We start from the raw sequence: 16,778 nt of genomic DNA on the forward strand, positions 1-16,778 counted from the left end.
GGAACTTGCCACCACAAGGAGTAGTTGTGACAAATAGCTTGGATGCATTGGAAGGGGTGCTAAGGTTCGTAATGAGCAAGGGGCTTGGATGGACCATCACACTTGCATTGATCAGTTAGGCTAAATGACCTATTCCTGTGCTTCTAATTTCCACGCAACTCAGGAGTGACTCCTGAGTGCGCCAAAGCAATAAATCTAAAGCCAGAAACAAGACACCGCAGATAGTGAAAATCTGAAACACAAACAGTAAATGCTAGAAATACCGAACAGGTCTGGAAACGCCCGAAGGTAGGCAGAAAAACAGAGTTAACCTTTCAGGTCAATGTCTCTTGCGCAAAATTAAAAACTCAGCACATCCCAAACATTTTACAGCCAATTAGGTATGTTGGGAGTGTAGCCACGGTGACAGTCAACTTGTGCAGAGGAAGATCCCACAAACAGCAATGGGAGCACACCCCAGATAAAGGCTCTAAACTTGCGCGATGCAGAAACCATTGCTGGATTGCTACTCCGTCCGAATGCTCCAATTCCCCGACGGTGCTTTATATTTCCTGCAGGGTCGGCCGGCTTCTTCAGAAACATGGAGCGTTCAGTCCCACGGAGGATTCCATTGTTGTCGGTGGGACCAGAAGATGCTAGCTGCTGTTCACAGCAGGAAAACGCCACCCAGGGCCATGGGATGTTTCACACCAGCCTGAGATAGTTTGGTTCAACACCTCAGCTGGAAGGCGGAAGACACACTCTCCCTCGGCACTGCAGCGGGGCATCAGCATTGTCCTTTGAGTTCAAATCTCTGGAGTAGTGCTGGAGGCCACGACGTTCTGACTCCGAGCTGGGAGAGCTGCCCACCGAGCCACTCAACAGCATGTTTGACCACATGTGCGTGACATGCCACATTGGCCGCGCACTGCGTTTGTACCTCCGGCCTCCAAAGAGACTTTGAGCACTCTTTGGAGTGGAGCATCATCGATGTCAACGATAAAAGCAAATTACTGCCGATGCCGGAACCTGAAACAAAAACAGAAAATGCTGGGCAATCTCAGCAGGCCTGGCGGCGTCTGTGGAGAGAGAAGGGAGCTGCCGTTTCGAGTCGGTTTGGCTCTTTGTCAAAACTGACCCATTAATGACTGGGAGGAGCTTGCCACCATTCGTTCAAGGTGGCGACAACGTGCCCATCAAGCTGCCGCACGTTTTGAGTACGAACGTCATAATGGTGAAACGGAAGGAAAGAAAAGGAGGCAAATCCCTGCACTTTAGGAAATGTGGTGGTGTAGTGTCACTGGGCTCGAGAGCCTCCCTCAGTACGGAGGTGGGACGTCAGCATTGCTTTATGGGTTTAAATCTCTGGAGGCCACAAGGTGGGTTCAAATCCCGCCATGGCAGATGGTGACATTTGAATGAAATGAATGAAATGAAAAATGAAATGAAAATTAAATTTGAATTAAATTAGTAAATCTAAGGGGCGGCAGGGTGGCGCAATGGTTGGCACTGCTGCCTCGGGCGCTGGGGACACGGGTTCGATCCCGGCCCCGGGTCACTGTCTGTGTGGAGTTTGCACATTCTCCCTGTGTGCAGGTTAGGTGGATTGGCCACACTGAATTGCCCCTTAATTGAAAGGAATAATAATTGGGTAGTCTAAATTTATAAAAACTAAATAAATTAATAACTCTGGAACTAAAAGTCCAATGGTGACCATGAAACCACTGTTGTGAAAATCCATCTGCTTTGCCAGCTGTATGGGCCGGTTTAGCTGAGTGGGCTAGACAGCTGGTTTGTAATGCAGAACAAGGCCAGCAGCGCGGGTTCAATTCCCATACCGGCCTCCCCGAACAGGCGCCGGAATGTGGTGACTTTTCACAGCAACTTCATACTTGTGACAATAAAATATTATTTTTATTATTAATAATGGGAAGGAAATCTTCCACCCTTACCTGGTCTGGTCTATTTGTAAATGCAGATCCACACCAACGTGGTTGTCTCTGGAATGCGCTGGCAAGCCACTGAGATTCGGGATGGGTCCAGCCAGCGATGATTGATAACAATAACTCCAGATCCCACTAGCTCAAGGGACACCCAACCACATGTGCCCAACGATCTGCGGGTCGAGAATCGGCCGGTTCAGCCGCATGAAGACCCATGGCAGAAGCTCGCAACCCTCAGTAGGCCTCATTCTCGAATTGACCCCCTGCCTGGGTACAGACCTCGACTAAACAAGACAGTTCCAACAATGTTTTTTTCCAAGGAATTCTGCGCGAGTGATTCTGAGGCTCTTCAATGCAGTGTTAGAAAAACGAATGCAAAATGCTGAATGGCCAGTGTCGACTTTGTGAAGTAACTTTGGTTGTACTTAATGTTGTTATGCCACTCCCAGTTATACTGCCCTAATATTAAAATAGTCACTCAGAACACGGCATAAAAATGTGTGTGTAACTTGCACATCACTGAGCTCAACGTGAAGCACTAAGCAGTATCACTCAAATCAGCCGTACCTTGCACGAGATAATGGCCTGAGGGTGGGAACTGTGGTTTAACTCAAACCTTAATGCAGACACCCATGTCAGTCGGTGAGTAGCAGCCTCCACTTTCTTTCTAATCACAGCACAGCGAAATTGTGAAATCCACTGGAATCGGTTGACATTTCACAAGAGAGAGAGCCGACAACATAAGCTTTAAGGGCGCGATTTAACTAAATGGGAACAGAGTCCCATAGCGGGCGCGTCCCGCCGCGTGTTTCCTGGCGCTCGCAGCATTGAGAAACACAACGCAATCAGATGCCACTCGGGTTAGATAGGGGGCCACGGCGGGGGACGCATGGCAGAGGTTCACATAAACCCATTTCCTGCACTGAGAAGCTCCACTCGCGTACCATTTAGTTAAATTGTGCACAAGGTGGTTATTTTGCAATACCCCCCCAGCTCTAGGTGACCCGTTGCACCACTTGCCAATCTGGGATTTGCAAGTTTACAGATCTCTGCTGGAGCTGTTCCACAACTGACCACTAAGAGGCGCATAATAGCATCCTGGTTGATGGTATTAGTGAACTTGGGAGAGTTGATCGAATGATCATTCTATCCTGTTCACATTTGCTCTGTGTGTCCTTGGCCACTCTGAATTCGTTTTTTGTCTTGTTGCTAAGCACAGAGAAAGCCCTAGTTTCTGACTTTCTTTGCTCAAGTATCTAGGATATTCACGCAGCAAACTGGCTGGGAATGTGACCTGTGGAGTGGGGAATATTGGGTGCAAAATCCCCCCCCCCGCCCCTGCGGTTTTGGGGGCCGGACTTCCGGATTGGGTCTTTCCCACCATTTTCGCCATGGTGGAGAGGCTCCCATCCGCTCAACGGCTTCAAGCCAGTCTCCCAGTAGCTACAACATCCAATCCCTTCAGAACCTTGTACATTTCGATCAGTAAACACCACTAGTGATATATTGTCTGTATTACGGCACTGCCCGTGTATTACAAGTACTATGGTAAATCCCTGCCTGCTGGCTCCTCCCTGCAGGCGGCGTATAAAAGTGTGTGCTCTCCTGCGATGCAGCCATTCTGGTTCCAGCTACAGGAGGCACAACATCTTGTGCAATAAAACCTCGATTGTCTCACCATTCTCGTCTTGAGATAACTGACGGTACATCAATCAGGATCCCCTCGCATTTTTCCAAACTCCAGAGGATATCGGCCAAATTTACTCAGCCCCTCACCGTAGGACAACCTCCTCATCCGAAAGACCAATTTACCGAACATTGGCTGTCCTACCTCCAATGACCAGGAGCACACTATGGCTTACGAAACTGATGCCTGGGTGTGTTGGCGTAAAACTTGAAATTCTGAGCGCTAACGATTGGGGACAATTATGCCGTACATCATTTGTCAAATTTACGAATATCATTGCTTTGTGAGATGAGAAAATAATTAGCACAGACTGAACTGTTTCAATCTCCAGACCACATGGCTAATAGACAGCTGATAATGCAAGAACTAATAGATCAGCCCTCACATTAATCTCGGTAATTATTTATTCTATGGCTAATAATGATTTTTACTATGTTATTTATGGCCCATGTTGAATACTAACTCCCCTTTTAGAGCTATTTAATCAGCTTGCACGGTCTTGCCAATAGGAGCTCTGAATTTATTTGACAATTGGTGATGGGATTTGTAAGTTTTATTTTACGGGTTTATTTTTTGGCATAAGCTTTTATTTCCCCCCTCCCCCCCTCAAAGTGTTGAATCTTGCCAGGGGGGGGGCTTTGAATAGACAAGTGGACGCTTAGCCAGGATGTCTTTTTAAAAAGATTTAGGGTTTTTTTTCCAATTAAGGGGCAATTTAGTGTGGCCAATCTACCTAGCCTGCACATCTTTGGGCTGTGGGGGTGAGACCCACGCAGACACTGGGAGAATGTGCAAACTCCTCACGGACAGTGACCCAGGTTCGGGATCGAACCCGGGTCCTCTGCGCCGTGGGCAGCAATACTGTGCCACTCCTATCCAGGATGTCTTGACAGTAAAGAGCGAAACAATTATGATCAGGGCTCAGCCTGTGGTGAGCTCGCCTCTATGTCAAGAGGTTCTGAATCCACATAAACCTGAGTAAGCAAAGTTGCCACAGTCCCAGATGACCATAGGCTGCTTTGACAGAGTCATCCAGACTCGAACTATTAGCTCGCTTCTCTCTTCACAGACGGTCAGACCTGCTGAGATTGCCCAGTATTTTCTGTTTTTGTTTCAGATTTCAGCATCCGCAGTAATTCGCCTTCATCCTGAAGATTGATCTTTGACTGACTCCAGGCCAATCCTGGAGGGTCCATGACCCGAGTTGGTCACCAAAACACTGGGGATAGGAAAGCTTACAGTGCATTAAGCTCTTTAAGAACGCTGTAACCTCTCCAGTCTGGGTTGCTTGGGTGACCAACCATCCTGCATTTTGTTGTATTTTGAATTATAAATACCGTAATTAAACTCTTGGTAGGAATCTGAAATTGTGGGCAAAAAATATAATAAAACTCAAAGGTTTGTTCTAAAGTGGATATTGTGGGGGTGATTCAGGGGGTTGCAGCAGGAGTCACACAGAGAGATAGAGAGAGGGAGATGCAGACAGAGAAGGAGGGAGACAAAGACAGAGAGGGACACACAGAGAGGGAGACACAGGCAAAGAGAGATACAGGCAGAGAGAGAGACAGGCAGTGAGGGAGACACAGGCAAAGAGAGACACAGGCAGAGAGAGACGCAGGCAGAGAAGGAGACAGACACAGAGAGAGACACAGGTAGAGAGGGAGGGAGACACAGAGAGGGACATACAGGCAGAGAAGGAGGGACTCACACACAGAGGGAGACGAGACAGTGAGAGAGGGAGACAGAGAGGGAGGGGGACACACACTTAGAGGGAGATGTAGACATGTAGGGCAGCACGATAGCACAATGGTTAGCACAGTTGCTTCATAGCTCAGCGTCCCAGGTTCGATTCCCAGCTTGGGTCACTGTCTGCGCAGAGTCTGCACTTTCTCCCCGTGACTGCGTGGGTTTCCTCCGGGGGCTCCGGTTTCCTCCCACAGTCCAAAGACGTGCGGGTTAGGTGGATTGACCACGCTAAATTGCTCTTAGTGTCCAAAAAGGTTAGGTGGGGTTATGGGGATAGGGTGGAGGCGTGGGCTTAAGTCTGGTGCTCTTTCCAAGGGTGCAGACTCGATGGGCCGAATGGCCTCCTTCTGCACTGTTAATTCAATGGCAGAGAGGGAGACAGACACACAGAGAGGAGGAGGATGATCAATGATGAGGCTGGGGCGGGGCGGGGTCACAGAGCTACGCACGGGGTCAGCTGCTGAGCCGGAAGCGGAAGCGGGCTGCGGTTGTTGTCAGGGTGAAGCCGGGATGAGGAGATGGAGCCGCGGAGAGAGGATCAGAGTGAGCGGCAGCGAGCGGGGGAGGAAGCCGGGCCCTCGGTGAGAGCGGGGGGGAGGAAGCCGGGCCCTCGGTGAGAGCGGGGGGGGGAGGAAGCCGGGCCCTCGGTGAGAGCGGGGGGGAGGAAGCCGGGCCCTCGGTGAGAGCGGGGGGGAGGAAGCCGGGGTGGGGAGGAGGAGAAGAAGAAGGCGGGCCCCCTCGGTGAGAGCGGGTGGATTAACTGGGATGATAGGGGGGGTATTGACAATGGGGAGGGGAATGGGCTGGTATTGACGGGGGTTGGGGGGTATTGACGGGGGGAATGGGTTGGTTTTGAGGGGCGGATGGTGGGTATTGACGGGGGATGGGTTTTATTCGGGTACGAATGGCGGGTATTGGGGTGGGTAGGTATTGATATGGGGGATGGGGCAATATTTTTTTTTGGGGGGGGGGGGGGGGGGGAGAACAGACTGTGTGGAGACCTGTGGGACTGGGGACTCAGATGTAGGGCAGAGGTTTGTGGTCCAATGGCCGAGAGTGAGCAGCTTGGGGCAGGTGGCAGCCTGGGTGAGGAAGCAGCAGGATGGGAACAAGTAAGGGTGAGATCTACGGAGAGCGTGGAATTGATCCCTGGTTAGTTTGTGTTGCCCCCAGTTCTGCAGTGGGGTTCTTTTGGTATTTTGTGTGTTTATCACTCACTTGCTAATGAACTTTGCCTACAGTGGACTGAATATTGACATTGCTCTTCACTAGTACTTTTTAGTTTTGGTCAGGATGCTTTTGGTTAATGCAGATTGGGCTTCACAGAACTTAAACTTATGTCGTATAAATCTCATGTTGAGATTCGTCTGGCTTCTGAGCGAAGTCGAGAGAGCCCCTTTCTCCAGAATGTTTTGTTCCAGTATCTGGTCAGGCCCTGGCTCTGGATTGGGAATGAAAATTGCTTATTGTCACAAGTAGGCTTCAAATGAAGTTACTGTGAAAAGCCCCTAGTCGCCACATTCCGGCGTCTGTTTGGGGAGGCTGGTATGGGAATTGAACCGTGCTGCTGGCCTGCCTTGGTCTGCTTTCAAAGCCAGTGATTTAGCCCTGTGCTAAACCAGCCCCTGGTTTGCACTGCAGCTTTGCTTTGCACCAATACTACAATTGCACTGTAAATGTGTCTCCTGATGGAAACTAAACGTTGAGTGAGCTTGATAATTGTCTGTCAGCCCCAACTCTCTTTCCTTGCTGAAATTGCCTCCATTGGTGAAAGTTCCCTGGATGCTCCGTGCAGAACCAACATTTTCTCACTCGACCCAGTTAATTGGGAGAGGCAGGAGAGCCTTGATGCCACTTCCAATTAACAGACGGTGCTGGTAGCCATTTTAGTGAGTCTTTGAAATTCCCTGATGGGATATGAACATCACTGGCAAGACTGTCATTTGATGGCGCACACCTAATTGCCCTTGAACTGAGAGAGGCTAATGAGGCTATTTCAGTACGCAATTAAGAGTCAACCACATTATTGTGAAGCTGGAAATTGCAAAATTGGAGATTCAAATCGGAGATTTATGGTATAGTAGCTATGACTGAGACATGGCTGCGGGATGGTCAGGACTGGGAATTTAATGTGCCAGGTTGTAAGGACAAATAGGGAGAATGGCAGAGGCGGAAGCAGTAGCCTTACTGATTAGAAACAGAATCAATTCACTGGTGAGAGAGGATATAATGAGGGGAAAGCATCCAGTGGCGATCTTGTGGGTGGAACTAAGGAACAGTAAAGGATGTAAAACTGTAATAGGTGTCATGTAATGACCCCCTGGTTGCAGCTCGGAAGTGCAAGGTTGTATAAATGCAGGAATTAGGCAAGTGTGTCGCAAAGTATTAAATGGGGGATTTGAATTTTAACACGGATTGGGAGAGGAAGTCAAGCATCTGTCAGAAAGTTAGAGAATTTATGGAGTGTGTCAGGGATAATTTCCTACAGTAATATGCCCTGGATGCAACAAGGGGACAAGTAATGTTGGATTCAGTCATGAGCTGGATTTTATTAGTAACCTAATTGTGGGTGAAAATTTATCAAATAGCGATCATAACATGATCACGTTCAATGTCATGTTTGAAAGTGAAAAACACATCAGCTACTGGAAGTTTAGATGTAGGCGAGGTCGACTTTAATGAGACGAGACGGAGACTGTCCACAGTAAACTGGGAAAAACTGCGAATGGGTAAAACAACTGAAGGACAGTGGAAGATGTTTACAGAAACATTTTAACGTGACACAGAACTAGTTTATACCCCTGAGAGGGCAAAGCTCCACTTCATAGAAAAAAACAGCCATGGAGGACCAAAGAGATAAGGGACAGTATAAAATTAAAAGACAGGGCTAACAAAAATGCAAAAACATCACAGATCCTACCAAATGGGAAAGAGAGAAAGACCAGCAAAGAGCCACAGAGCAGCTGAGAAAGAACAAATTAATATTAAGCTGTGAAGTAAGTCTAAATTCAAGGAGGAAGATACTCCCTTAGGAAGCACTGAAAGTTGATCATTGACTATAGCGATATAGGTTTTAAAATGCGGGTTGTGATGGCTTAGAAGAGCGACTAAATGGGATTATGAAAGGAAACTTGTAAGGGACATCAAAAGCAATAAGAAGTTTTATAATTACATTTTTAAAATGGCATCGAACCTGGGACACGGCGCCATGAGGCAGCAGTGCTAACTACTGTGCTACCGTGGGAGTGAGTTCCAAACCTCTACCATCCTTTGAGTGAAGACGTTCTCCCCAACATCTCTCGTGAACAGTCTGACCCTAATCTTTAAACTATGCCCTGAGTTCTAGAATCTCCAACTAGTGGAAACAGTTGATCTTTACCTACCCTGTCTTTCCCTGTTAATATCTTGCTTTAAGACTTGGATCAGATTACCCATCAACCTTTAACCACTGTGCCGCCATGAAGTTTTGTAATTACACAAAGGGAAAGCGGGAGGTCAGGAACAATGTTGGCCATTAAAGACTGAAAGCTGGGGTATTGTTGTTGTCAATGATTATGGGGAAATGGCAGACATGTTGAATAATTACTTTGCCTCCGTATTTACAGTAGAAAAGGAGGCTAGCTTGCCAGACATCCCGAGGACAGTAATGGTGGATCAGGGTCTAAATAAAATTAACGTCAGTAAAACATCGATAATAAGGAAATTAATGGAACTAAAGAGTGACAAATCCCCAGGACTTGACAGTTTCCATCCAAGGATATTTAAGGGAGTAGGGGAGCACATTGTAGATGCCCTTACTATAATCAGATTTCCCTCAATTCAGGAGTCGTCCCTCTGGATTGGAAAATTGTTCATGTCACTCTTTTTGACAAGTGCGAAAGAGGAAAACCAGGGAATTACAGACCAGTTAGTCTAACATCTGTGGTGGGGAGTCTATCAAGGATAGGGTAACTGAACACCTCAAATTTTCAGTTAATCAGGGAGAGCCAACAAGGATTCATGACAGGTGGGTCATACCTGACCTGCCTCATTTTTGAAGAGGTGACTAAGATAATGGACAGGGGAATGTCTATTGATGTTTATATGGGCTTCCAGAAAGCATTTGATAAAGGAACCTCAATTGTTCACATTATTCATGAACGACTTGGATAATGACATAGAAAGTCATATATTCAAATTTGCTGCCGATACACAATGTTTGTAGACAGTGTAAATGACAGCATAAAATTACAAAGGGATATTGATAGACTAGGTGAATGGGCAAAACTGTGACAGATGGATTTCAATTTAAGTAAGTGTGAAGTTATTCATTTTGGACCAAACAAAGATCGATAAGGTTGAGGGGTAATCTGATCAAAATCTTCAAGATATTAACTGGAAAAGACAGGGTCGATAAATATAAACTGTTTCCACTGGCTGGAGATTCTAGAACTCGGGCATAGTTTAAAAATTAGGGCCAGACCATTCAGGAGAGATGTTCGGAAGAACACCCTCACTCAAAGGGTGGTAGAGGTTTGGAACTCTCTCCCACAAATAGCAGTTGAAGCTAGATCAGTTGTTAATTTTAAATCTGAGATAGATAAAGTTTTGTTAAGTAAAGTTATTAAGGGATATGGGTCAAAGGCAGTTCTATGGAGTTTAGCCACAGATCAGCCATGATCTCATTGAACGGCAGAGCAGGCTCGATGAGCTGAGTGGTCTGCTCTTGTTCCTGTGGAGTCTCATATAGGCCAGACCAGGTATAGGCGGCAGATTTCCTTCCCTAAAGGGCAGTTTTGAACCAGATGGGTCTTTACAACAATCGATGATGGCTTCATGGTCACCATTACACAAAGTGTGAGGTGATTCATTTTGGAAGGAATAACAGGAAGACAGATTACTGGGCTAATGGTAAGATTCTTGGCAGTGTGGATGAGCAGAGAGATCTTGGTGTCCATGTACATAGTGTTGCTCTTTTTAACCTTAGTCTATTTGCTCTGTTTACGTCACCTTTGCTCATGAGTCGCCAGGTATCTTTATGATACCGCCACGTGGTTCAAGTTCAGGTTATGATTAATAATACAGCACACCGCTTAGTAAGGATTAAAACAACGGTCATTTATTATATACAACAAGAAATATTAATACCCTAATACTACTTTCTATATAATAAACCTATCACTACTGGCCAATATTTAACTTGGGAAGAGCCCACCAGGTCAGGGAAACGAATGGCTTGTCCAATCAGATCTGGCCCGCGGGATTCAAAAGGCTGCTACAGGTCGGTGGCTAGGTGTCTCTACCGGATAGCGATTGCTGGATTCAAACTTACAGTTGCCGGTGGCTGGTCTTGCGAAGGTCTTGAGCAGGCGAAGATGAGAGAGAGAGAGATCTGAACTTGGACCCTCACTTTTATAGGGCCCAGGGGCGGCCCTTGACCCTGAGTCCCAAGTGATTGGATCTGTCCCCAATCTCTGGGGTCGATGTGTCCAATGGTGAGGCGATTCCTCGATCGGGGGGTGGTCGCTCACCTGTCTTTGTTTCGGCCACTGCAGGCGCCGACAGGTCTGGCCCGGTATTCAATTGCTAATATGTTGCAATTGTTCCCAGGGATAGCCGATTTAACTGTGGATGTCTGAATAGATTAGCTGCAAACAGTACTGAATGCAACTGCGGATACCTGGGTTGATGGGCTGTTGATAGCCCTGAGTATCGATCTGGGCTACCTTCCCAGAGCCGAATATGCAAAACTGTCTGCAGCTGCCTGCTTGTGTCTTTTCCCAGCAGTCTTTCGGGTTAGCCGTTTAATCAGATTAATCAGAACGCAGCCATTTTACATGGCTACATTCCCACCTTGTGATCCTAACGCGAAGCGTGAAGGATCACATAAATTTTGTCCTCTTCGTTTCCCGACTGGGGGGGGGCACCTCCCACATGGCCACTACTCTGACCCTAGCTATGCACAAAAATTTACCTAAACAATTCTTGAGGGCGCTATGTCAGGCAGGGGCATGTGTCTGGAAAAAAATAAACTGGGAACCTCTAATTTTACCTAAACAATTCTTCAAGTATTATACAATCTTATCTCTCTAAACATGCAATAACAATTACAACATTTAATATATTCTTTCCTGGCTTGGCAGTCAAGCTCAGGATCATACATTTCCACACATTCTCTTTTTATTTACAGGAAAAACCGCCAGTGCATGTTTTATTATTCATATATCGCGGGTGTCTGGGGTCTGGTCATAGCCGAATATCGGGGATCGGATCCGATAGACCGGGGTTCGAGCGCGGTACGCTCTCCTTTTCCACTTGCAGAGGCGCATGGTCTGTACTGCACAACTGATTATAGCCAATGCCAACAGTGCCTCAATGATGTACGATAGGGAGTACCAAGTTATGAACTTGGCACACCAGGATAATGCAGCGTGGTTGGTGACTGGGCCCTCGGTACTACTGGGCAGTGAAGCGTTAACGGTAAAGGGGTTTGGAGTGATGGGGTCCGTGTTCCCGCGCAACCAAAGGTCCATAATAAACATGTTGAGCACGAAGAAGGGAGTCCTCATGGCTGTCTTCTTTCTTTTCCTTTTTCTGTTTACTGGTTTTCTCTGGACTTAGAGCTTCTGGAGTTCTGTAAGACAAGCGTAGTGTGTTTAAATACTTTGGTTTAATATCTGGTGTGTTAGTGTGTCTGTCCTTCTTGGGGCCAATTAAACCCTTATAATTGGTCACAGCATGTGACTCTCCCCCCATTTTTTTTTTCAAAACAAATGTTTGGATATGGCACACTTCCCAATGGTGGACCAGTGCTAGGTTTATCATCCAAATGTTCTAGGATGTAAATAGCATGTGGCAGCAACCCAAAGGTTGCCTAAATAAAATAAAACGGTTTTTGAAAGAAAACTTCGAATGATGTGCGTGTGGGCCGCGACGGGTACGATTTGGGTGGAGTTCCCGGTTAGGACGGCTACCAATACCGTATCTTCCTTACCCGAGCGTTTTGATCAACGGGGGGGGGTCCCCAGGCAGGGCAGGTCTCACGCCGTTTCTCCACTGCCTGAGCGACCAAAGAACGGACAAAAATGTAGTCATCATGGTGGGGTTACTGTTCTGATTCTACCATCAAATCAGAAGAGTAGTTATGATCGGGTGTCTGAGGCAAGTCCTCAGAGGTATCAGCCGAATGGGCGTGTGGCCGCGGTGGGTGTCAGTGGGAAAAGTTAAAAAGTTCAGGTGAATGCGTGTGGGGCGGTGAGAACATTCTCCTGTAGGACGAACAACATTTAACAAACAGACAGACAACATAAAACATTCTGCAGGTTCCATCGGAAAGGACAACACTTTTCACCAAGTGTCTCCTTTAAATCATCATGTGGACACCTCAGTTCTCGGTCGCTATGGGCTCTGCCTTTTTCTTATCGAGAGTGCCTGTCGGTTAGGCACTCTGTGGTTTCTTAGGGCTATTGCATTCTCTAGCAAAATGCCCCAATTGGCCGCAATTGTAGCACTCTTGCGGTTTGGCTGGGGGGCTGTTCTTTCCCTCGTTTACCCAGGCGGGGTTGTGAAGAGTGGTTCTTACTGCCTGCACGTCTGCGGCGGCTTGGTTTTCCTCAGGGGTTCTAGCTGCTGATTTACCGTGAGCCGCTTGTTCCCAAACGCGGGACAATCTCTTGACCACCCACTTCTCATTATGAGCCTCCTCCAAGGGGTCATAATTGCTACAGGCATTCTGTCCTGCTTCCGTGGCATGGGAGATAAGGATGCGGGTCCACTTGGCCATATTGTCTGGGGACAAATGGGCACGATCTACGTTGCCGAAAACGGCTTCAAAATGAATCCACAAGCGTCCTGCGAACGCTGTGGGGTGTTCAGACTTTTTCTGTCTGCATTTATTCAGACCGTCTACGGGGTCGCCCCAGTTGTACCCGATCGCATCCAGGATCGCGGTATGCATTTCTGCAAGGGTGCCTCCTCCTACATTCTGTGGGTCGGGAAGGGCTGCTGCGACCGATGGGTCTAAGCTGAGGACCGTGAGCTTTACCTGCTCTTTCTCATCCAGGCCGTACATGGTCGCCTGGTGTTTGACGGTGGCAAAGAAATGGTGTGGGTCTGAAGCGGGGAGGAACGGTGTGGTTTTGGCACACGCGTCCCGTAATTGGGTCACTGTGAGGGGGGTGGAATATAAGACCTCCGCCTCGTCTGCTGTGGCGGTGCGGTGGGTTGTTACAGGGTTCATGGGAGCCTGTATTATCTGTTGTGTGGGGGGTGGGGGTGCTTTCCTCCTTTGGGGTTTTCCCTGCGCACACGCTCCCTGAACATATCTCTGCGCTCTCTCTTGCAATTCTTCCCAATCAGGGCCGTCTTCCTGTTCTAAACTTTCCCCAAAGGTTTGCCAGAATGTTGCCTGGTATGGAGGGAAGATCTTATGAGGAAAGGCTGAGGGACTTGAGGCTGTTTTCGTTAGAGAGAAGAAGGTTAAGAGGTGACTTAATTGAGGCATACAAGATGATCAGAGGATTGGATAGGGTGGACAGTGAGAGCCTTTTTCCTCGGATGGTGATGTCTAGCACGAGGGGACATAGCTTTAAATTGAGGGGAGATAGATATAGGACCGATGTCAGAGGTAGGTTCTTTACTCAGAGTAGTCAGGGCGTGGAATGCCCTGCCTGCAACAGTAGTGGACTCGCCAACACTAAGGGCATTCAAATGGTCATTGGATAGACATATGGATGATAAGGGAATAGTGTAGATGGGCTTTAGGTCGGCGCAACATCGAAGGCCGAAGGGCCTGTACTGCGCTGTAATGTTCTATTACTGAGACTAGCTTTATATTCCAGATTTTTATTAATTGAATTTAAAATTCACCAATTGCTACGGTGGGATTCTGACCCCTGTCACCAGAGTCTGGGCCTCTGGATCACTCGTCCAGTGACATTACCACTCTGTCTCCTGCTAGTGCCAATTAATTGGACCTTTGGCTCGGTGAAGAATGAAAACCCATGATCCAGGAGACCGCCAAGATTGAAAGCTGTAGGTGAGATGAGGGACAAAGTCCAGTGGTGGCCATTGGGTGACGCCCTGCTTGGATTTGGAAAGCCTGTCGGTTGTTGTCGAGGGGAAGGTGGGAAGGACATTGCACGTTCCATTGCTGAGAAAGAGCAAATTAATATTAAGCTGTGAAATTCAAGGAGGAAAATACTCCCTTAGGAAGCACTGAAAGCTGATCATTGACTATAGCGATATAGGTTTTAAAATGCGGGTTCTGATGGTAGTATCAGTTGTGTTTATCTAGTCTAAGCACTAGGGGCTTAGATTAATATGAACCAGACCTTTCGGGGGCTACTTCTGCACACAAAGGGTGGTAAAAATGTTAAATTCTGCCACTAATGGTAATTGATACTAGATCAGTTGCATGCTTTAAATCTGAGAATAACAGATTTTTGTTGGCTTAAGGTATTGAGGGATATGGGGGCAAAGGAGTTGGGTCACAGGTCAGCCATGATCCCATTGAGTAGCAGAACAGACTTGGGGGAGGTTAAAGGCAAATTGTAGAATTCAAATTTTGATCATGTGCAACTTAAAGGACATTTCTGATTTAAAGTTTCCTAAATGTCCAATTTGTTTTCGTTTGTGAGGACACTTTTGAGATGTTAATGTTTCTTTCAGAAGCAGTTGAAATTCTAAGAGCCAGTGCAGTCACTGGACGAAATGGCCTGGGGCGCTATGTGGTTCTAAGTTGCTGCAAATTGGCTTTGCGTGCCTACATAATGTGAAGGTGTGTCAGTGACATGGTGGTGTGTTGAACCTAAGCCACAGAAACAGACCATTTGAACCAACTGGCTTATGTTGACATTTATGCTCCCAAGTGTTAGTGTTTTTATGGTAACCAATCTATTCATTTGTGGAGATGGATGATTTGTGACATGCGGTGGTTCCCTCTGTGTATCAAAAGTGGCAAAATCTTTTGCTTTTTGTGATGATTAGCATGGATCCTCATGAGTCACATATAAATGCATCGGCTATGATAAATGCAATGTCTAAAGTCGCTGTGTATCTCCAGTTCTGGTCCCTTGCGTATCCCTGATTTTCATCTCTCTACTGCAGCCTGCGCCTATAGTGGCCTAGGCTTTAAGCTCCGCAAATTCCTCCTCAAGCCTCTCCGCCTCTCTACCCCTTTCTCCACTGCTTTGGTCGCCTGTCTTAATATTTCTTTATGTGACTCGGTATCAGGTTTACTTTGATAACATTTTACTCTACTTGAGACAGTTTACTCTGTCAAAAGTGCCACACAAATGCCAGTTATTGGTGTCCACAATCTGTAGATTTTGTTTCCCAATGCACCTCTAGATACTAACTCTCCCATTGAACCGGAGGAAATCGTGTTTGTCCAATTTACCTTGCCAGAACGCTGCCAAATTAGGGCCACTCGTTTGCAAAATTCTCTCCTTTTGAGTCCATTTTGTGTCTTCATCCAAATCGCATGCCTGTTGAATCAGACTGATTCGTTGACATACACAAGTGCACTCCCCTGCACCGGTTAGCAATCAGGACAAAGAATCTGGCTGAGCTTTTCCCTCACTAACCAGGATCTTATAATATTCTATGCTCTAATGGTAAGAGCTGGAATATCTCTGGTATGTGCTCATTCTAGAATGTGTCATTTCTAGTATTCTTTCAGCCGATGTCTTCACCATTGCAATGGCATTGAAACTGGACACATGTTTTAACTTGCTTCATAGATTTAGCGTTGACTATTTAATTCTGTTCGTAGTGCCCCCATTTACCAAACTGTAGGATATCAGAAGTATCTTTCTCCTGAAATGCCTGGTTTGACTCTACATGCAGACCAGGAACTCCTCAGTTGGATTGTCGATCTGTGTTGAGCTTTGAGGTCAGCCCTCGAGCCAATTTCTTTACCTCTCATCTCTTGAGGTGCATTAGCCCATTTTAATATGCAGTTAGTGCTGTATGAATGTGGACCATTGAGCAAATTGACCTAAGGCGGACTGGTGGCAGGGGCATTGTGGTTAGTGAGGGAAAAGCTCAGCCGGATTCTTTGTCCTGATTGCTAACCGGTGCAGGAGAGTGCACTTGTGTATGTCAACGAGTCAGTCTGATCCCACAGGCATGCGATTTGGATGAAGACACAATATAACTTTGCTGAAATGCCCCTTTCCTCATGGTTGGAACAGTTTTCTAGACCTGTATGGAAGTAGGTAAATACTCAAAAGGGGAGAATTTTGCAAACGAGTGGCCCTAATTAGATATTTCTTGAAAAGAGCTGGCACAGGCATGATGGGTTGAATGGCCTCCTCTTTGACTAGAATGACAAATGGTAAATATCTGGTGCTTGTGGAACTGCAGCCAGCAAGAATAAATTATTCTTGGGTCTGGAGGCAAGAAATTGGAAAGATAAAGCCTCTCCTTCAGAAAATGGATCA

General features: G+C 46.8%; 1 protein-coding gene across 3 annotated transcripts in view; it reads left to right on the forward strand.

Annotated features, from left to right (window-relative positions):
* Positions 1-5,810: 5,810 nt before the first annotated feature.
* LOC140404395 (protein FAM219B-like) overlaps positions 5,811-16,778 on the forward strand; it is a 45,129-nt gene continuing 34,161 nt past the window's right edge. For 2 of the 3 annotated variants that reach the window (XM_072492856.1, XM_072492857.1), the window contains exon 1: positions 5,811-5,936. In XM_072492856.1, coding sequence (XP_072348957.1) covers positions 5,874-5,936 — 63 coding nt within the window. In that variant the 5' untranslated portion in view covers positions 5,811-5,873. The remainder of the gene's footprint in view (positions 5,937-16,778) is intronic. The other variant, XM_072492858.1, reaches the window with a different exon arrangement.

The sequence above is a fragment of the Scyliorhinus torazame genome, chromosome 30 (genome assembly GCF_047496885.1).
Source record: "Scyliorhinus torazame isolate Kashiwa2021f chromosome 30, sScyTor2.1, whole genome shotgun sequence".
NCBI lineage: Eukaryota > Metazoa > Chordata > Chondrichthyes > Carcharhiniformes > Scyliorhinidae > Scyliorhinus > Scyliorhinus torazame.